At 46.8% G+C, this 21,694-nt stretch overlaps 1 protein-coding gene across 1 annotated transcript; it reads left to right on the top strand.

The window, feature by feature from the left end:
- The first annotated feature begins 1,685 nt into the window (after positions 1-1,685).
- On the top strand, positions 1,686-21,471 carry FAM89A (family with sequence similarity 89 member A). Its single transcript, XM_043926656.1, has 2 exons — positions 1,686-2,030; positions 20,379-21,471. The coding sequence occupies exons 1-2, from the start codon at positions 1,758-1,760 to the stop codon at positions 20,640-20,642; spliced, it is 537 nt and encodes a 178-aa protein (XP_043782591.1). The 5' UTR covers positions 1,686-1,757; the 3' UTR covers positions 20,643-21,471.
- The last annotated feature ends 223 nt before the right edge of the window (positions 21,472-21,694 follow it).

Consider the following 21,694-nt stretch of genomic DNA (forward strand, 5'->3'; position numbering starts at 1 on the left):
TTTGAAATTATTTCTTTTCTTATTTCACCATCACATAACCTGCTACCACCTTACGTCAATGATTTCTGTTAATTACTGTAGGACAGACAGCAACTTGACACACCAAATTAAATCAATCCATGCCAAGGCGTGAAGGAAAGATCAAATGTCCCATCTCTTCCACTCCCCCTCCCTTACTCTCAAACAAGCAAATCTGTAACTCTTCCAGACACCCACTGTTTAAATAAGCAAATGAATGAATATCTGAAATCAGGAAATGTAACTAGGCAATTAGTGGAAGGTGAGGCACAGTGATGAGGATGAAAATTCTGGGCATTGGGCGGGGTGAGAAGCCCTCATGACACTCTTGCATCACACTGCTTGCACTGGAGCTCCTCCATGTTCCTCTCACCAGGTTGCAAGGGTGTATCAAGAACATCTGCCAATGTTGCAGATTGATTCTGGAGAGGAGTCTATGGGGAATGGTAGATAAAGGGGGAAAAACCGCAGAAGTGCAGGGGTTTAACGTCTGAGAGTGTTCAGAACACTTTATAATTGTGATCCCATCGAATGCATTTAGAACAATTAAGTCTTTTTTATAACGAAACCTAACAGTAGCATTATAAAGTATCCATTCTCTATATACTGCATTAGTTTTTAATCTGCAGCGAGGCTGTCTCTGCAAATCAGTCTTAACTTCTTATCTTTACTGTCTCTAATCTGGTTGTAACATCTGTCGTTTTTATTCTTCCTCCAAAAGATAGATTCTTTTCTCTCCCTCTCTGAGTTGTGAATTGTATTTATTTTTGCCTCAGAGTTGAAGAATAGTTGCTGAGATATAATCCTTTTCTTCACTCTCCTAACATCTCCATTGAGAACTACTCTTGTGTCCACAGCCAGATTGAAGGACACGTTTGGTCGCATTTTGAGGTTTCCAAAGATGACTCTTAGCTCCTCTTGGCCAAGCTCTTCTTGACTCAGCGCTCCTTTTGGCTGCTGCCGGTACGGACAATGGTATGGACGTTGCCATTTACAGAGAAGGCTAGTGGGCCCTCGAGTGAACTAGTGACTGGCCCGAGCCTGGGGGCCCCAGCTCTCCCGGCAGGAAGTCACACTTAGCAGGAGACGGTCTAGATTCAGCCCTCGGGGACCGGCGGGAGCGGGGTTGGGTTTCTGTGGCCAGAGCCCCGCCTCCTCCCCCTCGGTCTCCGCGGACCCCGCCGGCTGCGACCACGCGCCTCTAAGGACTGTGATCGCGGGCGCGATCCCAGCACTACCAAACCTCCCCGACGTCCTGCCTGCCCGGAGGGGGAGGCTTTATACCCCGATTCGCCGCACCAACTGGCCTCGTCGGGTCGCATCTGAGGTGACCCTCCCCTATCAGTAATTACAAGCAGCTTTGGGGTCTGGTGGTGGAGCCCACCTTGCCGGGAGTGGGGCAGCCAGGGCAGGGCTCGACTCCACGAGGAGGGCCGGCAGGCGAGAGTCCCAGGAGGTGCTAAAGGTGAGCCAGGCACCGCCCGGGAATGGGCGCTGGGGTGGAGGGTAAGTGGGCGGGGCCGCAGAAGAGCCGGGGAGGTGGGGCGCCAAGAGGGCGCGGGCGCGGGGCCGGGCGCGGAGAAGGGGCGGGGACGCGGGGAGGGGGCGGAGCGTGGGGCGGGGAGGGGAAGTGGGCGGTGCGCCCCCGGGAAGGGGGCGGGCTGGGGAGCAAGGGCCCCAGGCTGCGGCGGCGGCGGCGGCGGCTGCGGACCGGAGAGCGCGCGGTCTGGACAGACGGGATGAGCGGAGCCGGGGCGGCCGGCTCCGTGCGCGGGCTGCGGGTGGACGGGCTGCCTCCGCTGCCCAAGAGCCTGAGCGGGCTGCTGCACTCGGCGTCGGGCGGCGGCGCGTCGGGCGGTTGGCGGCACCTGGAGAGGTTGTACGCGCAGAAGTCGCGCATCCAGGACGAGCTGAGCCGCGGGAGCGCGGGAGGCGGCGGGGCGCGGGCGGCGGCGCTGCCCGCCAAGCCCCCCAATCTGGACGCCGCGCTGGCCCTGTTGCGCAAGGAGATGGTAAGGGAGGTCCGCGGGCCGGAGCTGGGGTCCTTCGCAGCCGGCCTTGCCGTTCTGGGAAAGTTCGCCGGAAGTCCCCGCGCCACCCGCGCGTCTCAGGCTCTTTGGCCCCAGGCGCCGACGCTGAAAGTGGGACACTGCCCTCTCAGCTACCCCGTTTTGCCTGTCCTCTCTGTGCCCACTTTTGGACCCTCGCCCAGGGAGGTACCCCTTTTAAAAGGAAGCTTTCTGGAGACCCGGCGCTCCTCGTGCGGTCCCAGTTGGCTCAGAGACCCTGGAGGCGCGGCGTGGGGCTGGCGCTTGGCCTCGGGCCGGGGGCGTCTGGTCACCCCTCCCCAGGGGGCAGCAGATCTCCCGGGGTCGGGGGGCGGCCTTCACTGCGCCCACGGGGTTAAGAGCTGTGTGCGATTGTGTTTTCCTGTCCTGAAGAGGACAACTTTTTGTCCTCGCGAGTGTGGACTGCGGATTGGAAGAGCCCTCGCCCCCTCCCCCCGGCCCAGGGCGCGTGCAGAATCGGATTACAGCGGCGCGGCTCCGGTCCGCAGATGCCGGGAAAGTGGCTGCTCACCCTGACAGTCTCCTCGTGGTGGCTGGTTCCCCAAGCCCGCTAGAGAGGACTGGGGCGGTGGCGTCCTCGCCGTGTGGGTGAAGTCCATGTGGGTTCTTCAGGTTGTGCCTGGGCTGCAAACAATGGGGCTAAATTTTTCTCGGTCGTTGGGAAGTATGTTAGCTGTTCGTGAACTAGGACTAATGAGTTAGGGTGAAGCCAAAAGCAGCTCAAGGGTCTCCAGCTTTCTCCAGGCTTAGGCCAGCTCAGAAGAGAACAGAAAAACTAACGCTCCTGCAGGCCTCTGATCACCTTTCTTGGCCCCTCTCTCTGTTTAGAATTTGCCCTTTCCTTTTACCTAATGCAGATTCCCCCCTCTCCTGGCACAGGTAAATACTTTATTAAGGAAATCTAATATATGAAAACTTTTTCTCCCGCAAAATAAATTGGCACCCAAATTTATTATAGGAATCCTTTAAATATGCATTTAGTGTATTAAGATACTATGTAGAAAAATTCAGTTTATGCATTTCTTTCGGGAAAATATCTGTCCTGAAAACTAAGAATTAAATCTAGAAAAACAGCGTTAACACCTTTTCAGCAATTCAGTATTGTCTTCCCACTCTGGCTGCCATTGAAGTGATTTCCAGTTCTCCCTGAGATTTTCTAAGCTTCTGACAGAATGACTTAAATTTCAAGCCAACTGTTTTTATTTATTAATCACCATTAATCAACACCAGCATTCCACAGCTGGTAAGCTGTGTTTTCATTAGATAAGCCTACACCCAGTATGTTTAGAGTCTGAACTTGGATGCAACATAAATAAAGAGGGTGAAATGGGAAGACTCATCCTGGTTAATTTACGGGACCAGAGACAGGAAAACCTCAGGCCACTCCCCTTGTGAAACTCTCTCTACTTTATAAACATGCTCTGGAGTCTTGCACACTCCCAAGTTACCACTTGGGAGTAACCATGCTGTTCCCGAAAGTGTTTTTCCAGGTCCCTCCTGGTGCAGCTAAAGTACAGTCACAGCCTTCTAATTATGCCCTGGACCAGAGCTCTCTCTCAGCCTATCTGAAACACAAGAAAAATAAACAGCCGTCTTAGGTCTGTCTGATATTTAGCTGAGATAAAGACAAAACATGGCTATAGGCCTTGACAAGTCCCTTTCAAGAAATGTCACAAGGTCTTTAGGAGTACTCTGGTTTATTTTGCCTTTTTGAGATTTACTAACCTAGGGCAGTGGGGTCTGAGTGGGTACTTCAAACTGAGGCTCCCATGGGGGTGGGGGTGGGGGTGGAGGCTTGCAAGATTAGAGTTGAGAGTTTGTGCTTGGATTATCTGCCCAGTAGTCTGTGTTGATCTATTGAATTTGAAGGCCTTAGGTCACATCTATGCCCAGGGAACTGAGAAGAAGTCCTGGCTGAATGTAGTTAGTTCCTTTTTAAGAAGTCATATAGGAGCACAGAGCAGCAGTAGTGTGGAAGCCCTCAGAATGGACTGCATTTTAAGAAGAGAGCGGGTGATAGAAAATCCAGACTGACGTGCACTCCTGTTGGAATCGGGCAGGCGTGGACATTCTGACTGAGAGGACGGGTTGGGGCCAAGTGGGCTGAGGAAAGCTTCGAGTAGCAAAGGAACAGGTAAAGCAGGAGAACTGGCTTTGAAGAGTTAATGTGAAAGCAGGGTGCTTAGAAGGGCGAGCTGGCTGAGCTTGGGACGTACTGGAGATGTGCTCGGAGATGTGCTCGGAGAGATGAGAGCCTGCAGCGGCCTGGGGACCCGGAATGTCAAATGAGAATCACATGGGAGACACTTCATTGAAATAGAATCCACAGGACTTGTTGGGTACATATCAGAGTCAGGATGGTGATGATAAGGAGCCAGAGATGACTTTTTTTTAAATAATTTTATTTGTTATTTATTTTTGGCTGTGCCAGCTTTTCTCTAGTTGTGGTGAGCACAGGCTACTCTCTCGGTGCAGTGAGAGGTCTTCTTATTGTGGCGGCTTCTCTTGTGGAGCACAGGCTCTAGGGTGCTCAGGCTTCAGGAGTTGGGGCACGTGGGCTCAGTAGTTGCAGCTCCTGGGCTCTAGAGCACAGGCTCAGCAGTTGTGGTGCACAGACTTAGTTGCTCTGTGGCATGTGGGATCTTCCTGGACCAGGGATCGAACCTGTGTCTCCTGCATTGGCAGGCAGATTCTTTACCACTGAGCCACCAGGGAAGCCCCCAGCAATAACTTAAGTTTTTTAATGGAAAGTGCCCCTAAGCAAAACAATTAATAATTACATTCGAGCTTCCCTGATGGCTCAGTTCAGTTAAGTCGTTCATTCGAGTCCAACTCTTTGCGACCCTATGGACTGCCTACCCCATGCCAGGCTTCCCTGTCTTTCACCAACTCCTAGAGCTTACTCAACTCATGTCCATCGAGTTGGTGGTGACATCCAACCATCTCATCCTCTGTCATCCCCTTCTTCTCCTGCCTTCAATCTTTCCCAGCATCAGGGTCTTTTCCAATGAGTCAGTTCTTCACATCAGGTGGTTAAAGTATTGGAGTTTCACCTTCAGCATCAGTCCTTCCAATGAATAAATATGTAGTGATTTCCTTTAGGATTGACTGGTTGGATCTCCTTGCAGTCCAAGGGACTCTCAAGAGTCTTCTCCAACATGCTTCTTCAAAAGCATCAATTCTTCGACACTCAGCTTTCTTTGTAGTCCAATCCTCACATCTGTACATGACTACTGGAGAAATTATAGCTTGGATTAGACAGACCTTTGTTGGCAAAGCAGTGTCTCTGCTTTTTAATACGCTCTCTAGGCTGGTCATAGCTTTTCTTCCATGGAGGAAGCGTCTTGTAATTCATGGCTGCAGTCACCATCTGCAGTGATTTTGGAGCCCCCAAAAATGAAGTCTGTCACTGTTCTGTTGTTTCCCCATCTATTTGCCATGAAGTGATGGGACTGGATGCCATGATCTTAGTTTTCTGAATGTTGAGCTTTAAGCCAACTTTTTCAGTCTCCTCTTTCACTTTCATCAAGAGGCTCTTAGGTTCTTCCCTTGCTGCCATAAGGGTGGTGTCATCTGCATATCTGAAGTTGTTGATATTTCTCCCAGCAATTTTAATTCCAGCTTGTGCTTCATCCAGCCTAGCATTTCACATGATGTACTCTGCAGATAAGTTAAATAAGCAGGGTGACACTATACAGCCTTGATGTACTCCTTTTCCTATGTGGAACCAGTCTGTTGTTCCATGTCTAGCTCTAACTGTTACTTCCTGACCTGCATACAAATTTCTCAGGAGACAGGTAAGGTGGTCTGGTATTCCTGTCTCTTTCAGAATTTTCCACAGTTTGTTGTGATCCACACAGTCAAAGGCTTTGGCATAGTCAATAAAGCCGAAATAAATGTTTTTCTGGAATTCTCTTGCTTTTTTGATGATCCAGAGGATGTTGGCAATTTGATCTCTGGTTCTTCTGCCTTTTCTAAATCCATTGAACATTTGGCAGTTCACGATTCACATGCTGTTGAAGCCAGGCTTGGAGAATTTTGAGCTTTTACTTTGCTAGTGTGTGAGATGAGTGTAATTGTGCAGTAGTTTGAACATTCTTTGGCATTGCCTTTCCTTGGGATTGGAATGAAAACTGACCTTTCCCAGTCCTGTGGCCACTGCTGAGTTTTCCAAATTTGCTGGCATATTGAGTGCAACACTTTCACAGCATCATCTTTCAGTATTTGAAATAGCTCAACTGGAATTCCATCGCCTCCACTAGCTTTGTTCGTAGTGATGCTTCTTCCTAAGGCCCACTTGACTTCGAATTCTAGGATGTCTGGCTCTAGGTGAGTGATCACACCATCGTGGTTAACTGGGTCATTAAGATCTTTTGGTATAATTCTTCTGTATATTGTTGCCACCTCTTCTTAATATCTTCTGCTAAAAAAAATATCTATCTATCTATCTATCTATCTTCTGCTTCAGTCTCCTGATGGCTCAGTAGTAAAAAATCTGCCTGCCAGTGCAGGAGACGTAGGTTCGATCCCTGATCTGGGAAGATCCCACATGCTGTAGAGCAACTAAGCCCATGTGCCATGACTATTAAGCCTGTGCTCTAGACCCAGGGGGGCTGCAACTGCTGAGCCCTCTTGCCACAACCCCTGAAGCCCATGCGCTCTGGAGCCCGTGCCCAGCAACTAGAGCAGCCACTGCAGCGAGAAGCCCGAGCACCATAACTAGAAAGTAGCCTCTGCTCGCCGCAACTAGAGAGAAGTCCTCGAGGCAAAGAAGACGTGGCACAGCCATAAATACATAAATAAATAATATTTTAAAAATTACAGTCCTAGCACCTGATCACTTTACTATTTGGGCATATCTCCTGGTAGGCACAGTGTAAATGTTTTCCGTACATCATCTTATTTGATTTTTATAGCTTCTCCACGAGATAGATACTGAAAGTCTACATTTTAAAAAATAGGATTCAGAATTTTTTTTTTTCAATTTCTCCTTTATTTTTTTTTTTTTCCAGTGGGTTTTGTCATACATTGATATGAATCAGCCATAGATTTACATGTATTCCCCATCCCGATCCCCCCTCCCACCTCCCTCTCTACCCGATTAGGATTCAGAATTTAAGTAGCTCACCTAAGGTGACAAACTCAGCCAGACCTGTCTAGCTCCAAGACCCTGTTAGATCATAGGGTTTTACCACTTTGTGGGGGCACACATTGCAAGTGTTTTCTAGGTCAGTGTATATTGAAATGTCTTGTCTAACTCCACGGGATGCCGTTATATGGCAGTAATAACTTTGGTCATTCATCATTGGGAAAGTGGTCATCACAGCAATAAAGGAGTCAGGAGAAGTGGCTGCTTATGGGGGAGGGTGGTTTCCGTTGCATCAGTGGAAGAGTATGTTAAACGTTTCAGAACGTGGAGCCGGAGGCTGGCAGAGCCTGCAGGTGACTGATTGACAGATGGTCAGGGCAGAACACGGGGGAGCTGGTGTTGAGGGGCGCCTGTGTGGGTGACGCCCTGCTTTGCTTTGAGAGTCCTGATGTCCACTGGAGTTTCAGCACTTCCTGTGCTCGTAATGGGCTTGCTCTGAAGTTCTGTGCCCTTGTGAGCTCCCTTCCCCTCCCCCAGCGAGCCCATTTGGAGAGCTGTGAGGGTCAGACAGATGCTTTTTGCTCTTTAGACCTGAAAGCATCCTTTAAAACAAGAAGTTCAAATTGGTTTCCCCCCCTCCCCCCAACCAACATCAGAGAGTATATTTGGATTGTATCAGACAGATGTTTCCCACATGTCTGCTGGTTATAAAGTGCTGTGGAGGATACAGGGCTGAGCTAGGATATAGGGCTGAACTATCTAGGTGTTAAGGAGCTTATAACATCTAGCAGAGGTGGGCGTCTTTACAGGAATATGACTGCTGTAGTTTAGACCGTGTGTCATTTTTCATGTCTGAAGACTTTTTTAGTAATAGGGACTCAATTTGAATCAGCTCTTGCAAAAGGAGAACCTTGTAGGGCTGGATGTGTACGGAGGCAGACTAGAACCACGGTTGGTGGGGAACCCGGGAAGGCTACTGTATTCTTCTTTACCCTCCTTTTTTTCCCCCTACATTTTGGAATGTGACTGTCGACAGTGTCCACATTCCCAGTTTCAGCCATGCTTCTTACTGCCACTTTGGAAATACTGTGTGGAAGAATTCCAGTGGGCCCAGCTTGGGGGGGTCTGGACAGCTATTGGTGACTGAGGCTGAGATGGTGTTTTATTTACTAAGGTGGTGTGACTGTGTGGATGGGGTGCAGGGCTGGGCATCCCTAAAAGAAAGAAGAGTTTGCAGAAATGGAGCAGCGGGCTGCTGCTGGACAGCCAAAATATCAGATATCTAGTATTTTCTTAACGTTTTTTATTTTTTAACTTTTTATTTTATATTGGGGTATAGCTGATGAACAAAACACTGTTGTGATAGTTTCAACTGAACAGTGAAGGGGCTCAGCCATACATAACATGTATCCATTCTCCCCCAAATTCCCCTCCCATCCAGGCTCCCACATAACTCTGTCACATACGACAGTTCCGTCTGCCATACAGTAAGTCCTTGTTGGTTATCCATCTTAAATATAGCAGTGTGTACATGCCCATTCCACACTCCCTCACTGTCCCTTCCCCTCATCCTCCCCATCCCCCCCACCCCACAGCCATAAATTTGTTCTTTAAGGCTGTTAGTTTTTTTTCTGTTTTGTAAATAAGTTCATTTGTATCATTTTATATTTCACATATAAGGGATGTTGGGTTTGCCTGGTGGCTCAGACAGTAAACAATCTGCCTGCAATGCAGGAGACCTGGATTCGATCCCTGAGTTGGGAAGATCCCCTGGAAGAGGGTGTGGCAGTCCACTCCAGTACTGTTGCCTGGGAAGTCTCATGGACAGAGGAGCCCGGAGGGCTACAGTCTAGGGTCACAAAGTGTCAGATACGACTGACTGACCAACACTTCCACTTTCTTATAAGGGATGTAATACGCTATTTCTCCTCTGTCTGCCTTCCTTCACTCACTATGACAATACCTAGGTCTATCCATGTTGCTGGAAATGGCATTATTTTGTTCTTTTTAATAGCTGAGTAATACTCCATTGTGTATATTCCACATTTTCTTTTTTTCCCACATTTTCTTTATCCGTTTCTCTGTTGATGGACATCTAGGTTGCTTCCATGTCTTGACTATTGTAAACAGTGCTGCAATGAACATTAGGGTGCATGTATCCTTTTGGATCATGGTTTTTTCTGGATATATGCCCAGGAGTGGGACTGCAGGGTGCTATGGTAGCTCTATATTTAGCTTTTTAAGGAACCTCCATACTGTTCTGCATAGTGGCTATACCAATTTTATTCCCTGCAGACCTCTTTCTGGATAAAAATACTTTGGCCTCAAGGGCCCCACAGTTTGAAAGATTTTTATCTGGTATGCTGACAGACTAGCTTGGCTCAGAGGATCTCTGTTGGCATTTCAAATCCTTGCATGTGGTTGAAGGACACACGTGACTCTCAGGGTCCACAGGGATCCTGGCACACATCTTTCCTTACAGGGCTCTTCAGAGACCACTGCCCAGCAGCCCTGTAAGTTTAGCCCATCAAGCTTAGGTCCTCAGAAGCGTCACGTGAAAGTGTAGAGACGGGGACGAGAGATGGCAGATCTCTGAGGATTCTTGAGTTCCACTTCTCAAACCATCAGCAGCACCTTTCTAAATAGTAACTTTGCAATAAATAGTTTTATATTCCTTTAAAAAAAAAAAAATAGTAACTTTGAAAAGTCCTTGCCTCATTTTTTTTTTTTTAACTATCCAATAGTTGCTTTGGTTACCCACCTGTGAGTGGGAAGTTGTCCACACAGAACTTTTGAGTTTCTGAACTGCAATGGTTTGGGTGAAGAATTGAATCTGAGAAAAAAGATTTGATTCCTGAGAGCAGCAACACTTAACTTTCCCGCATTTTAGTTCTTCAGTCGCTAAGTTGTAAGTTGCCAACTCTTTGCGACCCCGTGGGCTGCAGCTCGCCAGGCTTCCTCAGCCTTCATTATCTCCTGGAGTCTGCTCAAACTCAGGTCTATCTAGTCGGTGCTGCCATCCTACCATCTCATCTTCTGTTGCCCCCTTCTCCTCTTGCTGTCAATCTTTCCCAGCACCAGGGTCTTTTCCAGTGAGTTGGCTCTTCCCATCAGGTGGCCAGAGTATTGGAGCTTCAACTTCAGCATCAGTCCTTCCAGTGAAAATTCAGAGTAGATTTCCTTTAGGATGGACTGGTTTGATCTCCTTGTGGTCCAAGGGACTCTGAATAGTCTTCTCCAGAACCACAATTTGAAAGCATCCTTTCTTCAGCATTCAGCCTTCTTTATGGTCTAACTCTCATATCTGTACATGATTACTAGAAAAACCATAGCTTTGACTGTATGGACCTTTGTTTGTTGGCAAAGGGATGTCTCTGATTTTTAATACGCTGTCTAGGTTTGTCATAGCTTCTCTTCCTAGGAGTAAGGGTCTTTTAATTTTAGTTGAGACAACACCTAAATGACTGACAGCCTTGTGCGGTCAACTAGGAACTAGGAGACGGGCATGAACTTGAATAGCCCAGACCCCCGCAGAGTTCAGTCTTCACCCTACATGAGACAACAGGTCTCAGAGAGGGGGTTTGAGTCTTTAAATGGGCTTACGGTTGGAGGTCCAGTCTCAAGTCAAGCCCATGCAGTGCCATCTGGAATAAGAATGTTAGCTCCCAATGCAGGATTCTTGGTTGGCCTTGGTCAAAGGAGACTGGGGATGGCCACTGGCCTTTAATATTGTGTGGACACCAACCTTTTCTCTTGCTTTTTATGTCAGTTGTCTAAAAAACACTAGACACTGACATAAAGTTTTCTGTTTGTTGTCCAAGAACTTGGTTTCCTGATTTTTAGCTTCAGATTTTCTTCCTTTACTGAATCTACTCTCGCAGAGAGGCAATTTCAATTAGGTATCATTCAAGAAAATGACAAAATGCAAAGTAACCTTCAAATGGGTGTTGAATTCCCATGTGTCATTAGTTAAGTCACGGTTTTTCCTCTAGTCCCACTTGATTTTTAGAATCAACCGCATTCATCATCTTAAGTAGTGAACTTTCAGGCCTTTGACACATCCTTGATGAATGGTCCACTGTTTGTGGTCCCAGAATTGAGGGATTGGAAGGAAAGCATCCCATTTCCCTTCTCTGCCTTCTCCCCTGCAATTTCATTTTCATAATTTTTAAAAATTTCCTTGCAGAAATAGTCACCCAAGGGAATAACAGTACTTATACAGGAATATCTTTTGCAGTGATATATAGTAGTATTCTATAATAATAATATATAACAGTGATAGAATATTATACAATTGTTGAAAAGAATGTGGAAACTATGTAAATGAACATAGGTGTTCAAGGTTTGGAAAAGTAAATTACAAAACAGTACATAAGTACATATGTATGTGCATTGTGTCTTGAGGCAGGTACGCTAAACAGCTAAAAGTGGATATGTTTAGAACAGTAGTTCTTAAATTATGGTCTGAGGACACCTATGGGTTCCCAGATCCTTTTGTGGGGGTGTCCATAATTAGTTGGTGGTCATATGGGCAAATGTGATTTTCCAAAATAGTACCTGAGGAAATGTATCAATATTTGGAGGGTCTACATTCAGTGAATCAACTTTCCACATTTTTCCTGTAACTAATGCTTGGTGCATGGTTAAAAGATCCATTCAAAGTGCAAGACTGGTGGATTTTAATGAAACAGTGTTAAAAGCTCATTGGCATAGTTTCAAGTTCCACACTGGAGCCAGCCTAAGGATAGTGCCAAACAAGAATATCCACTGTTAACTTGCAAGGTGGTTTAAATACTCCTTTTCCCCAAGTACATATCTGTGTGAGGCCAGGTTTATTTCAACCAAAAAGGCATGTTATGAAGGATCAAGTACAGAAAAATATAAGCCAGACATTAAAAAGATTTCTTACACAATCTCATTTATAAAAATGTGATGTATATTAGCAGTGGGTATAGTGTTTTATATGACAGTTTCTCAATTTTCATTTCTAATAAGGTAACTATTGATAGGTATAATTTACATAAACAGGAGCTCTTTGGGGCCCTCAGTAATTTTAAGAGTCTAAAGGGGTTGCAAGACCAAAACACTTTAAGATTGCTGCATTAGGACATGAAATTAGGGAAGACTGTACAATTATGAGCCATTGAATTTTTAATACAGTTGGAATATTTTATTTTTGTAATTGGGAAAGCCAGTAAAGGAATATGCAGACATGTCTTAAAGACAGTGGTTGATTGCTTTTTTTTCTTTTTCCTTCTCTGCACGGGAGAGGAAATGGCTTCATGGGTTCAGCCATTATTGCAGGTCAGAGATGGACAAGGATGTCTTCACTAGCACCGCTGAGCTGCAGAATGGGCTCCATCCATCAGCGTGGGTGCCTTCAAGGGTAGCAGCTGGTCTGCTTGCTCTCTCTGAGTTACCAGGGCTCTTCTGAGGCAGTCCTCAGTTAACAGGAGATGAGGTTGACGGACGCATACCCCCTGGGGAGGAGCCGAGTGACTGATGGAAGCCTGCTTAGGGAGCCCAGGATCACAGTTCACCTGGGAGCTTGGGGTGCTGCAGGAGTATCTCCAGCCAGCTCAGGCAGCTGAGCTTGTGGCTCTTTCTCTGTTAGATCAACACCGATGAAGCTTTTCTCTTTGGTCTTCTTTTTTTAAACAGTATGCAGGTCAGCGTTCTTCTGTCAACACATCCTTTATTCAGAAATCAGGTTATGATCCATTAAGTCACTGTGATCTTTATTACATTCCAGTCCTGCGGATGCATACTAGACACTCATTAAATTTGGGGCATTTACTAATAGTATTGTCTAAAATAAATTTACAAGCCATTTATTATGTTCTTAAAAGTTCTCTCATTATGAGTTAATACATATTCATAGTAGAAAATCGGGGAAACTCCGAAAGGTGAAAGTCAAAGTGTTAGTCACTCAGTCATGTCTAGCTCTTGTGACCCCGTGGACTGTAGCCCACCAGGCTCCTCTGTCTGTGGGATTCTCCAGGCAAGAATACTGGACTGGGTTGACATACCCTTCTCCAGGGGATCATTCCCAACCCCGGGATCAAACCCGGGTCTTCTGCATTACAGGCAGGTCCTTTCCCATCTGAGCCACCAGAGAAAATTCGGAAAAGCCAATGATAAGAGTCACTTGTGATCTCAGCAGCTTGCTGCCCCCAGGACATGGAGCCCTCTTCAGTCTCGTCTCGGCAGGCAGTGCAGGTGATGGCCGGGCATGCGTGCTGGAGCCCTACCGCCTGACTGCAGCCCTCTGCTCTTAGTGAAGGGCCTGCATCTTCCAGGGCTCAGTTTCCTAATGGTATCAGAATCCACACCTACCTCACAGAACAAGGAGGAGGATTACCTATTTGTGTACAGCTGAGATTTTCTACTCCTGAGTCACTCGCAATGAACTGGTTAGCTGGTTAAAAATTATGTGATATTTTAAGGCTTTTGATAGACATTGCCAGTGAGTCCTCCTGAGAGATTTTACAAGCATGCAGCCCTACTAGCAATGCACATAAGTTATATACTTTATTATAACTAGTTTTTAAAATTAAGAGTAACATGCTTGTTGGAAAAAAATTTTTTTAGCAGTACAGAAGGCTGTAAATATCCAGTCCCACTTTCCAGAAGTAAATTCTGCTCACGGACATTTTCTCTTTTAGTCAAAAGCTTGCATGTGTGTATGCATAATGTATAAAGTGAGGTCCTACTCAGCATACTATTCTGTACCTTGGACTTTTGTGCCTAATGGTGTGCGTTGGTCAGCGTCCTACTCTTATACTTAGAGAACTGCTCTTTTAAATAACTGCCTGGTTTTTATTGTATGTGTGTGTATGTTTAGTTGCTAAGTCATGTCTGACTCTTGCGACCCCATGGACTATTGCCCACCAGGCTCCTCTGTCAATGGGATTTCCCAGGCAAGAATACTGGAGTGGGTTACCATTTGCTTCTCCAGGGGATCTTCCCAACCCAGGGATCAAACCTGGGTCTCCTGCATTGCAGGCAGATTCTTTACCACTGAGCCACTACAGAAACCCTTTTATTGTATGACTACTAATATAATTTTTTCAGTCAAGTTTCTATCATCTGTTATGTTTCAAACTAAATGTTCACCCACCAGACTTTTTCTGCATCTGTCTCCATATTTTGGGGCCTCCTGTTCCTGATTCTATAGCTTAACTTCAGACCCATACATCCCTTGTACCATGTGAGGTGGGGTATTTTTCATCTTATGGTTGAGGAATCACAGTAGTAGGAAATAGTGGACTGGCAGGGGAGAAGCTCATTGCAGAATGACCCCAGTGTGACCCCTGGGACTAAACTGTGCCTGCACCAGATTTACTCCCCTCCCTCCACCCTGGGCCTGGTTTCCTATATGGACCTGGGTATAAATAAGACCATTTCCTAGTATGTTTGTCTTGTTTTCTACTCATTGCTATATTTCAGAAAAAGTTGCTTTTATGTCTCTTGAAAAAGAGGGACATAAAAGAGCTTCATATAAGCATGAGAATTACCCCCAACTTTTGTTTTTGGGCTTCCCTGGTGGCTTTTAGTTTCTTAAATAAAACAGACTATTTTTCTTAAGTATAGTTTTTACTCCTAAAAACTTCCTAAAATTTCTCATGATGCTTTTTTCCAATCAACATTAATTTCCCACTACAGTTCTCTTTCATCTTCTAAGCCTCGTATCTTAATGGTAACATTTCTATTATCATCTAAAATTCAGGAAGAACTTTCTCCCTAACATCACCCTCCAGGGATATTCAGAGACTTGGTGACCCGAAACCGAGTTGGGAACCACTATCCTGTCTGAGGTGTATACGTGTGGCCAGCCCGTTGTGAGTTCTGAAACCATTTTGAGGGTGGTTCAGGATTGTTTGGCCCTACTGTTGGAGATGCTGGGGATGAGTGAGCCACCTGTGTGGACAGCAGGCGGGGGGCAGGGAGCTCTGTTTGTGGGACACGTTCGGGAAGGAAGCAGGAAGCCTGAACAGAGAGAGGAAGGAGTCAGGCCAGCAGTTTAAAGCCTGGAGACGAGTGGCTTGTTCTTGATTGTCTCAGAGATCTATGACAAGGGGCTACAAATTACAGGGTCTAGGAATTCTGTACTTTTCTAAAATGAGGCTGTCTGAATTTTTCAACTGGGTTTTCAAGAAAGAGCTGTATTTTCTGAATCCAGCTGTGACTTAGCACCTGTCCTTTAGGGAACACATCACTAAGGGGACGGGCTTCTGCAGCGGGATGAGGACAGAGGTGAGGGTTAGTGGGCTTGCTGAGGGCGTGTGCCCCTGCCTCTCCCCACTTTTTTTCTGGAAAGATGAGAAGTTCTTGTTCGTGGGTGATTTAATCATGTCCTAAAACGTAACTGCAGTTTAGTTCTCTTGGCTGGGCCTTCTCTGCTTCCCACACCCCCGAGCCTCGTGGCCTCCTGTTGAGAGCCTGCTGTCTGTCCGTGCCTCCCAGCTGCTGGCGCTGCAGTGAGCACTCAGCAAGGAATCTTCGTTTATGTCGTCTCCTGTCAGGCAAGAGCTGAGTGCTTTTCTGATGATGTGGCGAGAACCGTGTGGCCTGTGGCTTTCCTCAGGGGCACCTTGAGTTGGAGCCAGGGCCCTATGGATCCTAGCACGACCCACTGCCAGGCCGCTTCACCACCAGATGTTCTCTGGGTGGGCATTGGGGTCTCTCTAGCTTTCCCTCAGTCACCAGTGTCTGAGTTTCCTCCTCAAGGGTCTGCACTGGGTGCTGAGGGACCCAAGGGGGAGGTGGGTCCATGCCTCCCGGGCATGTCCTCAAGTAGGAGAAGGAAGACTGTGTGCACCCACAGCAGAGGTAGAGAGTGATCAACGCCGTGAGACAGGCAGAGACGGTGAGGGAAGGTGAGGAGCACTGGTGACTGAGCCCATCCAAGCCAGAAGAGAGGAGGGGGAGATGGTGTTGCACTGTTAGAAATATGTATATCTATTTGTTGCTGTGCTGGGTCTTCATTGCTACACGCGGACTTTCTCTAGTTGTGGTGTGCAGGCTTCTTGTTGCAGTGGCTTCTCTTGTTGTGGAGCATGGGCTCTAGGGCGCTAGGGTTTCAGTAGTTGAGGCTTGCAAGCTCTACAGCACAAGCTCAGTAGCTGTGGCACATGGCCTTAGTTGCTCCATGGTGTGTGAGATCTTCCTGAATCAGGGATCACGCTGTCTCTCTTGCATTGGCAGGCAGATTCTTAACCACTGGGCCACCTGGGAAGCCCGGGGTGCAGTGGGAAGTGATTATCTTCCAATTTAAAAAAATAAATTAAAAAAAGGTAAGGAAAAAACTTGGAGAATTAAATAAAATGAATCTGATGCTATTAAAAAAAAAAAACAAAAACAGCCAGCAGACAGTCAGGATGAAGGGACCTCACTGACTGGTGGAGGAGGCACAGGGAGAATTCTTCCAGGTCAGATTATTGGATGCCACCTAGGGATTTTCAGTTTACCTCTAGAAAATTCAAGTGAAAATGTTTAAACTACCTCAGCAGGGGAAGAGGTGTCCTGGGTCGGAAGCTAGATTGCTCCTGTATATATGTACTTAGCTCCTGTCCTCCTGGCTAATCTGGAGGGTCGTTGGTGAACCAAAGGAAGTTGAATCTCATAAACCTGAAGGAGGAGGCCCTGAGAAGCCAGGCTGTGGGTGTGCACATGTGTTGTGTTTAAATCCCTGTTAAATTAGTCCAAACCCTTGGCATCTGTTGGCTTGTGTAACAGGCGTGTATAGGGCTCTGCCGTATTCCTGGGTGGGTCAGACTTGGTTTTTAGGCCAGCGTTCCGCCCGATGACAAGGCAGCTTTGTGAGTCACCGGCCGCCACAGTGCAGAGAGATCCAGGTTATGATCCAACTCCCAGCCTAGCGCGTCTCCCACATAGGCCTGGGAACGCCTCGGACACCTCAGCACCTAAGGAGAGCAACCTGGAGCCGCACTCGGGGCAGCACGGCGTTGAGGGAAGTCAGGGCTCTGCAGTCAGCTGTGCCCACCTCCTGTGGCCCAGGAGAGCGGCAGACCTGGGCCGAGAGCACATCGCTCTACTACTTTTTCCCTTACAGTTTTGGGTTCGCTAGAGGGAAAGAACCCGCCTGCCATTGCCGGAGACATGAGAGATTCCGGTTCGATCCCTGGGTTGGGAAGATCCCCTGGAGGAGGGCATGGCAACCCACTCCAGTATTCTTGCCTGGAGAATCCCATGGACAGAGAAGCCTGGCAGGCTGCTGTTCATGGGGTCACAAAGAGTCGGACAAGGCTTAGCAACTTAACAACAACAACAACAAAATAGCCAATTAACTTTTGAGAGTAGGATGCCTTGGGGCGGAGCGTGCCTGGAGGCCACGCCCCCAGCTTGCCGGAAGTCTCTTCCTGGGAACAGCTTCTTTAGAAGGAATTCTGGAACACCAAAAACGACAGGGCCTGCGTCTCTATCTGGGTCTTCCTTTGAGTGTCTTGGCCAACATGCCAGGTCAGTGCGAGTAGCTCCATTTCTGTGGTCTGTTCAGCTGTACCAGAGAGGTCGCTGGTGAACAAGAGTGGTTGACGGTGTGAAGAGTGACCTGGAATTTAGTCTTGTCACCAGATAGCTTCTCTTGTGTAGAAAATATCATTGCTGGGTAATTATTAAAGACTAAATCCCTTGACATGCTCTGTGTTTCCTTTAAAAATGTATTTATTAATAAAAATGTTTCTTTTTAATAATTTTTAAAATATATTTTAATTTTTATTTTTTAAATTATTTAAGTATGATAACACATTTACAGGAGACTTGGAAAATACAGAACAAGGTTACATATAGTTCCACTATCAGTTCAGTTCAGTCGTGTCCGACTCTTTGTGACCCCATGAACCACAGCACGCCAGGCCTCCCTGTCCATCACCAACTCCCGGAGTCCACCCAGACCCATGTCCATTGAGTTGGTGATGCCATCCAACCATCTCATCTTCTGTCATCCCCTTCTCCTCCTGCCCTCAATCTTTCCCAGCATCAGGGTCTTTTCAAATGAGTCAGCTCTTCACATGAGGTGGCCAAAGTATTGGAGTTTCACCTTTAGCATCAGTCCTTCCATTGAACACCCAGGACTGATCTCCTTCAGGATGGACTGATTGGATCTCCTTGCAGTCCAGGGGACTCTCAAGAGTCTTCTCCAACACCACAGTTCAAAAGCATCAATTCTTCTGCACTCAGTTTTCTTTATAGTCCAACTCACATCCATACATGACCACTGGAAAAACCATAGCCTTGACTAGATGGACCTTTGTTGACAAAGTAATGTCACTGCTTTTTAATATGCTGTCTAGGTTGGTCATAACATTCCTTCCAAGGAGTAAGCGTCTTTAAATTTCATGGCTGCAGTCACCATCTGCAGTGATTTTGGAGCCCCAGAAAAATAAATTCAGCCACTGTTTCCACTGTTTCCCCATCTATTTGCCATGAAGTGATGGGACCAGATGCCATGATCTTAGTTTTCTGAATGTTGAGCTTTAAGCCAACTTTTTCAGTCTCCTCTTTCACTTTCATCACACACCACTATATATTACAATTATTTTTTAAGTAGATAAATTAAGCTTTTTAGTTGGAGTTTTACTATCAGACTCTCAAAAATTAATGGAATAAATATACAGAGAAGTAGAGGGATATAGTAGACCAGAAAAAGCACTGTGAACCAATTCAACATAATTAAGATTTATACAATTTTCACACAACAGTAGGATACAAATTCTATTCAAGTTCCCATACACTGTAAACTAGAAGACATTGAAACATATCCAGGAACATAAAACAAGATGCAAAGATTTCATGGTCTAAAGGTATTGAAATCATACAGAGCCTGTTCTCATATTACTGTGGAATTATCTTAGACATCAGTATCAAAAGATATTTGAAAATAACCCACATATTTTCAAGTGCACTGTGACATTTACCAAGAGAGATCTTCAACTTAGCCATTGAAAGCCTCAATAAAGTTAGACTGCAAAAAAAAGAACACATATTCCCTGTGTTTTTGCGTATTCTTTCCCGTGCATCTTGAGTGCTTTAGCGTAGTGCTTGGTACGTGGGAGACATTTGATTGCTGTTTATTAAAATAGTTGATATTTCATTTAATCCTCCCAGTAGATTAAGAGAAATTATTTCATTTTGTCATCAACCAAGGCATAGAGATGATTAATAACTTGCTCGAGAGCCCAGAAGCAGAAGGGTGCAGGGCAAGTCTCCTGGCATCTGTTTAGAGTTTCCCATCTTGAGAGTCCCGGAGGTCAACTGCTCAGCAGCTTGCTTGGCGTCCCCGTTCCCGGTGGCCCTAGACCTGGCCAGAGTCGGAATCTGTAGGCTTCTCAGGAGTGGCTCTCATGCGCTGGAGAGAGTGGCTGGGCTGGTCTGGGCCGCGTTTCTAGGTGAATTAACCCTTCTCTCTCTGAGATTGATGAAAACGATGCATTTTACGTCCTGACTGTTCTCTTTTTCCTGGGATGGGCCACTGGGGGAGGGAGGAACTTGAAGATAAATGTGTGACTTTGAAATGTTCTTTGTTCTGTTATCACTTGGGAAATAGTTCCCAGGGAAATCAGTAGAGGCCCAGGTCTTACTAAGGCTTATGCGGTTGTTCTCTCTGGGGAGTGACCCCACACAGCCATCTTAGGCGATGTCCTCTTGTCCAAAGGAGAGGGAGTCTGACTCCTTGTGAGTCTGGAGACCCAGCTGATTGGAGGGTGGGTGCTCCAGGGGGCAGCGTATGACACTTAACTGCTGAGCTCCTGGTCCTGGGCAACAGAGACTGTTGCCCCAGGAAGGAGAGACCACATGGGGGTCTTCTCTGAATCTGATCGTAACTGGAAGAGATGACACCCTTGCATCTTGGTATCCAAAGTGAAGCTGGCTGGGGCTTTCAAAATGTGTAAGGCTGTTTCTCTGCAGGGCGGGCCGGATCGCCAGGTGATGTTCTGTAGGCTGTGCCCGCTGCCCGACAGGTGTGATCGTTCCCTGACATGTTGGGTAACGTCTGAGGTGTGGGCATTGCATAATTAAGGTTTTCTCAAAACTGAAGAGCCAGAGCATTCGAGGGATGCTCTGAGTCGCTGGCCATGTGGAAAGAACATGCTGGCACGGGCAGATTGCTGACAGAGCACCGCTAAGATGCCCTTCCATTGCTGACTTCTCGCTTTTTCCTCCCCACCCCTCCCCTCAAGGTTGGCCTCCGACAGCTGGACATGTCCTTGCTCTGCCAGTTGTATAGCCTCTATGAGTCCATCCAGGAGTACAAGGGAGCCTGCCAGGCAGCGGCCAGCCCAGACGGCACTTACGCTCTGGAGAACGGCTTCTTCGACGAAGAGGACGAATATTTCCAGGAGCAGAACTCCCTCCAGGATGGGAGGGAGCGAGGCCCCCCGAGGGACCTGACGCTGCCTGTCTCCCCACTCCCCGGTGGTGACTGGATCCTGGAGTCCCTCTAATGGATGACATCCACTGTCAGCACGGGCTTCTCCTCTGTGGACGGTCCTCAGGCCTGTGGGACCGGTGCTGCCAGCTTAATTTGCAGGCGGGGAGATGTGCCTGGGCGTGGGGGCTGTGGTCTGTTTGGAGGGCCACTTTCTGCTGAGTGATCTGGAGGTGCTCAGCCGTCTCCTCACGCCCTGGTCCTGAGACCCTGTGGCCAAGGGTTTATACTGAGAGAGTAACGAGAGGATCGGTGGAGAAGACCTCCCGTATTCTGGGCAAGATGAAACAACTTGTATGTAGCTAGTTACTTTTCTATTGGTGGGGTTTGCCTCCAGTTTGCAGTGTGTGAGCTCATATTTCACTGCTGCCCTTCCTCAGGACCTTCTGCGGCCTTTCTTGCTGTTTCATGAGCTTCGAAGCCACTTGGTTGAGCTTTATTTATTTGTGAGCTGCATTACTAATTGTCCAGGGGACTCAGTAAAAAGACTGTACTGAGAAAGTAAACCTTTCAGGCCACACCAATCAAGAGACTTGCATTCTCTGAACCCGTCCAAATAGTTTGTGTCATTCTCTGTGCATCAGAGATGAATGGAAGACAGTACAGAGATACCTCGAGCTGGGGAACAAAACTGGGGCAAGCGATGTGTTGCATCTGTCACTGTAAGGTGGTGAACGTTTTTGGTTTTAAAGATTCTGGGTGTATGTTAGCTATATAGTATGTTAGAAAGAAAACTCTTCCACTCAGAACAGTGACCACCTGAAGCCTTACTATATTTATTAAAATCTTTTATGAACAACTTTACACTTTGTAGGTTAAAAGTAAAGATAAAAGGCTAAACTATCTGTGGTTGTATATTATTTTGGTCTGAGTTACAACTCATCAACTTTCATAACTCAAACACATTGAATCCAATCAATGACTGAAAGAAAACTGCAGTTTCTTCACTTGCCATTAAGAATTTTGAAAGAAGCTTTGTTCCTCTGTTGGCCCATCCTTAAGGTTGTTTTATCAATAGACTGCAACCTACTTAGGTCTCAGTGCTGTTCAGTCATTGCATACTCTGGA

Source organism: Cervus elaphus, chromosome 15 (assembly GCF_910594005.1).
Source record: "Cervus elaphus chromosome 15, mCerEla1.1, whole genome shotgun sequence".
NCBI classification, from domain to species: domain Eukaryota; kingdom Metazoa; phylum Chordata; class Mammalia; order Artiodactyla; family Cervidae; genus Cervus; species Cervus elaphus.

What these genes read in the sequence shown, in the direction of transcription:
- FAM89A (XM_043926656.1), top strand. Translation starts at nt 1,758, where the DNA reads ATGAGCGGAGCCGGGGCGGCCGGCTCCGTGCGCGGGCTGCGGGTGGAC. An exon ending in CCCTGTTGCGCAAGGAGATG is followed by an intron (nt 2,031 to 20,378) that starts GTAAGGGAGGTC and finishes CCTCCCCTCAAG; the next exon opens with GTTGGCCTCCGACAGCTGGA.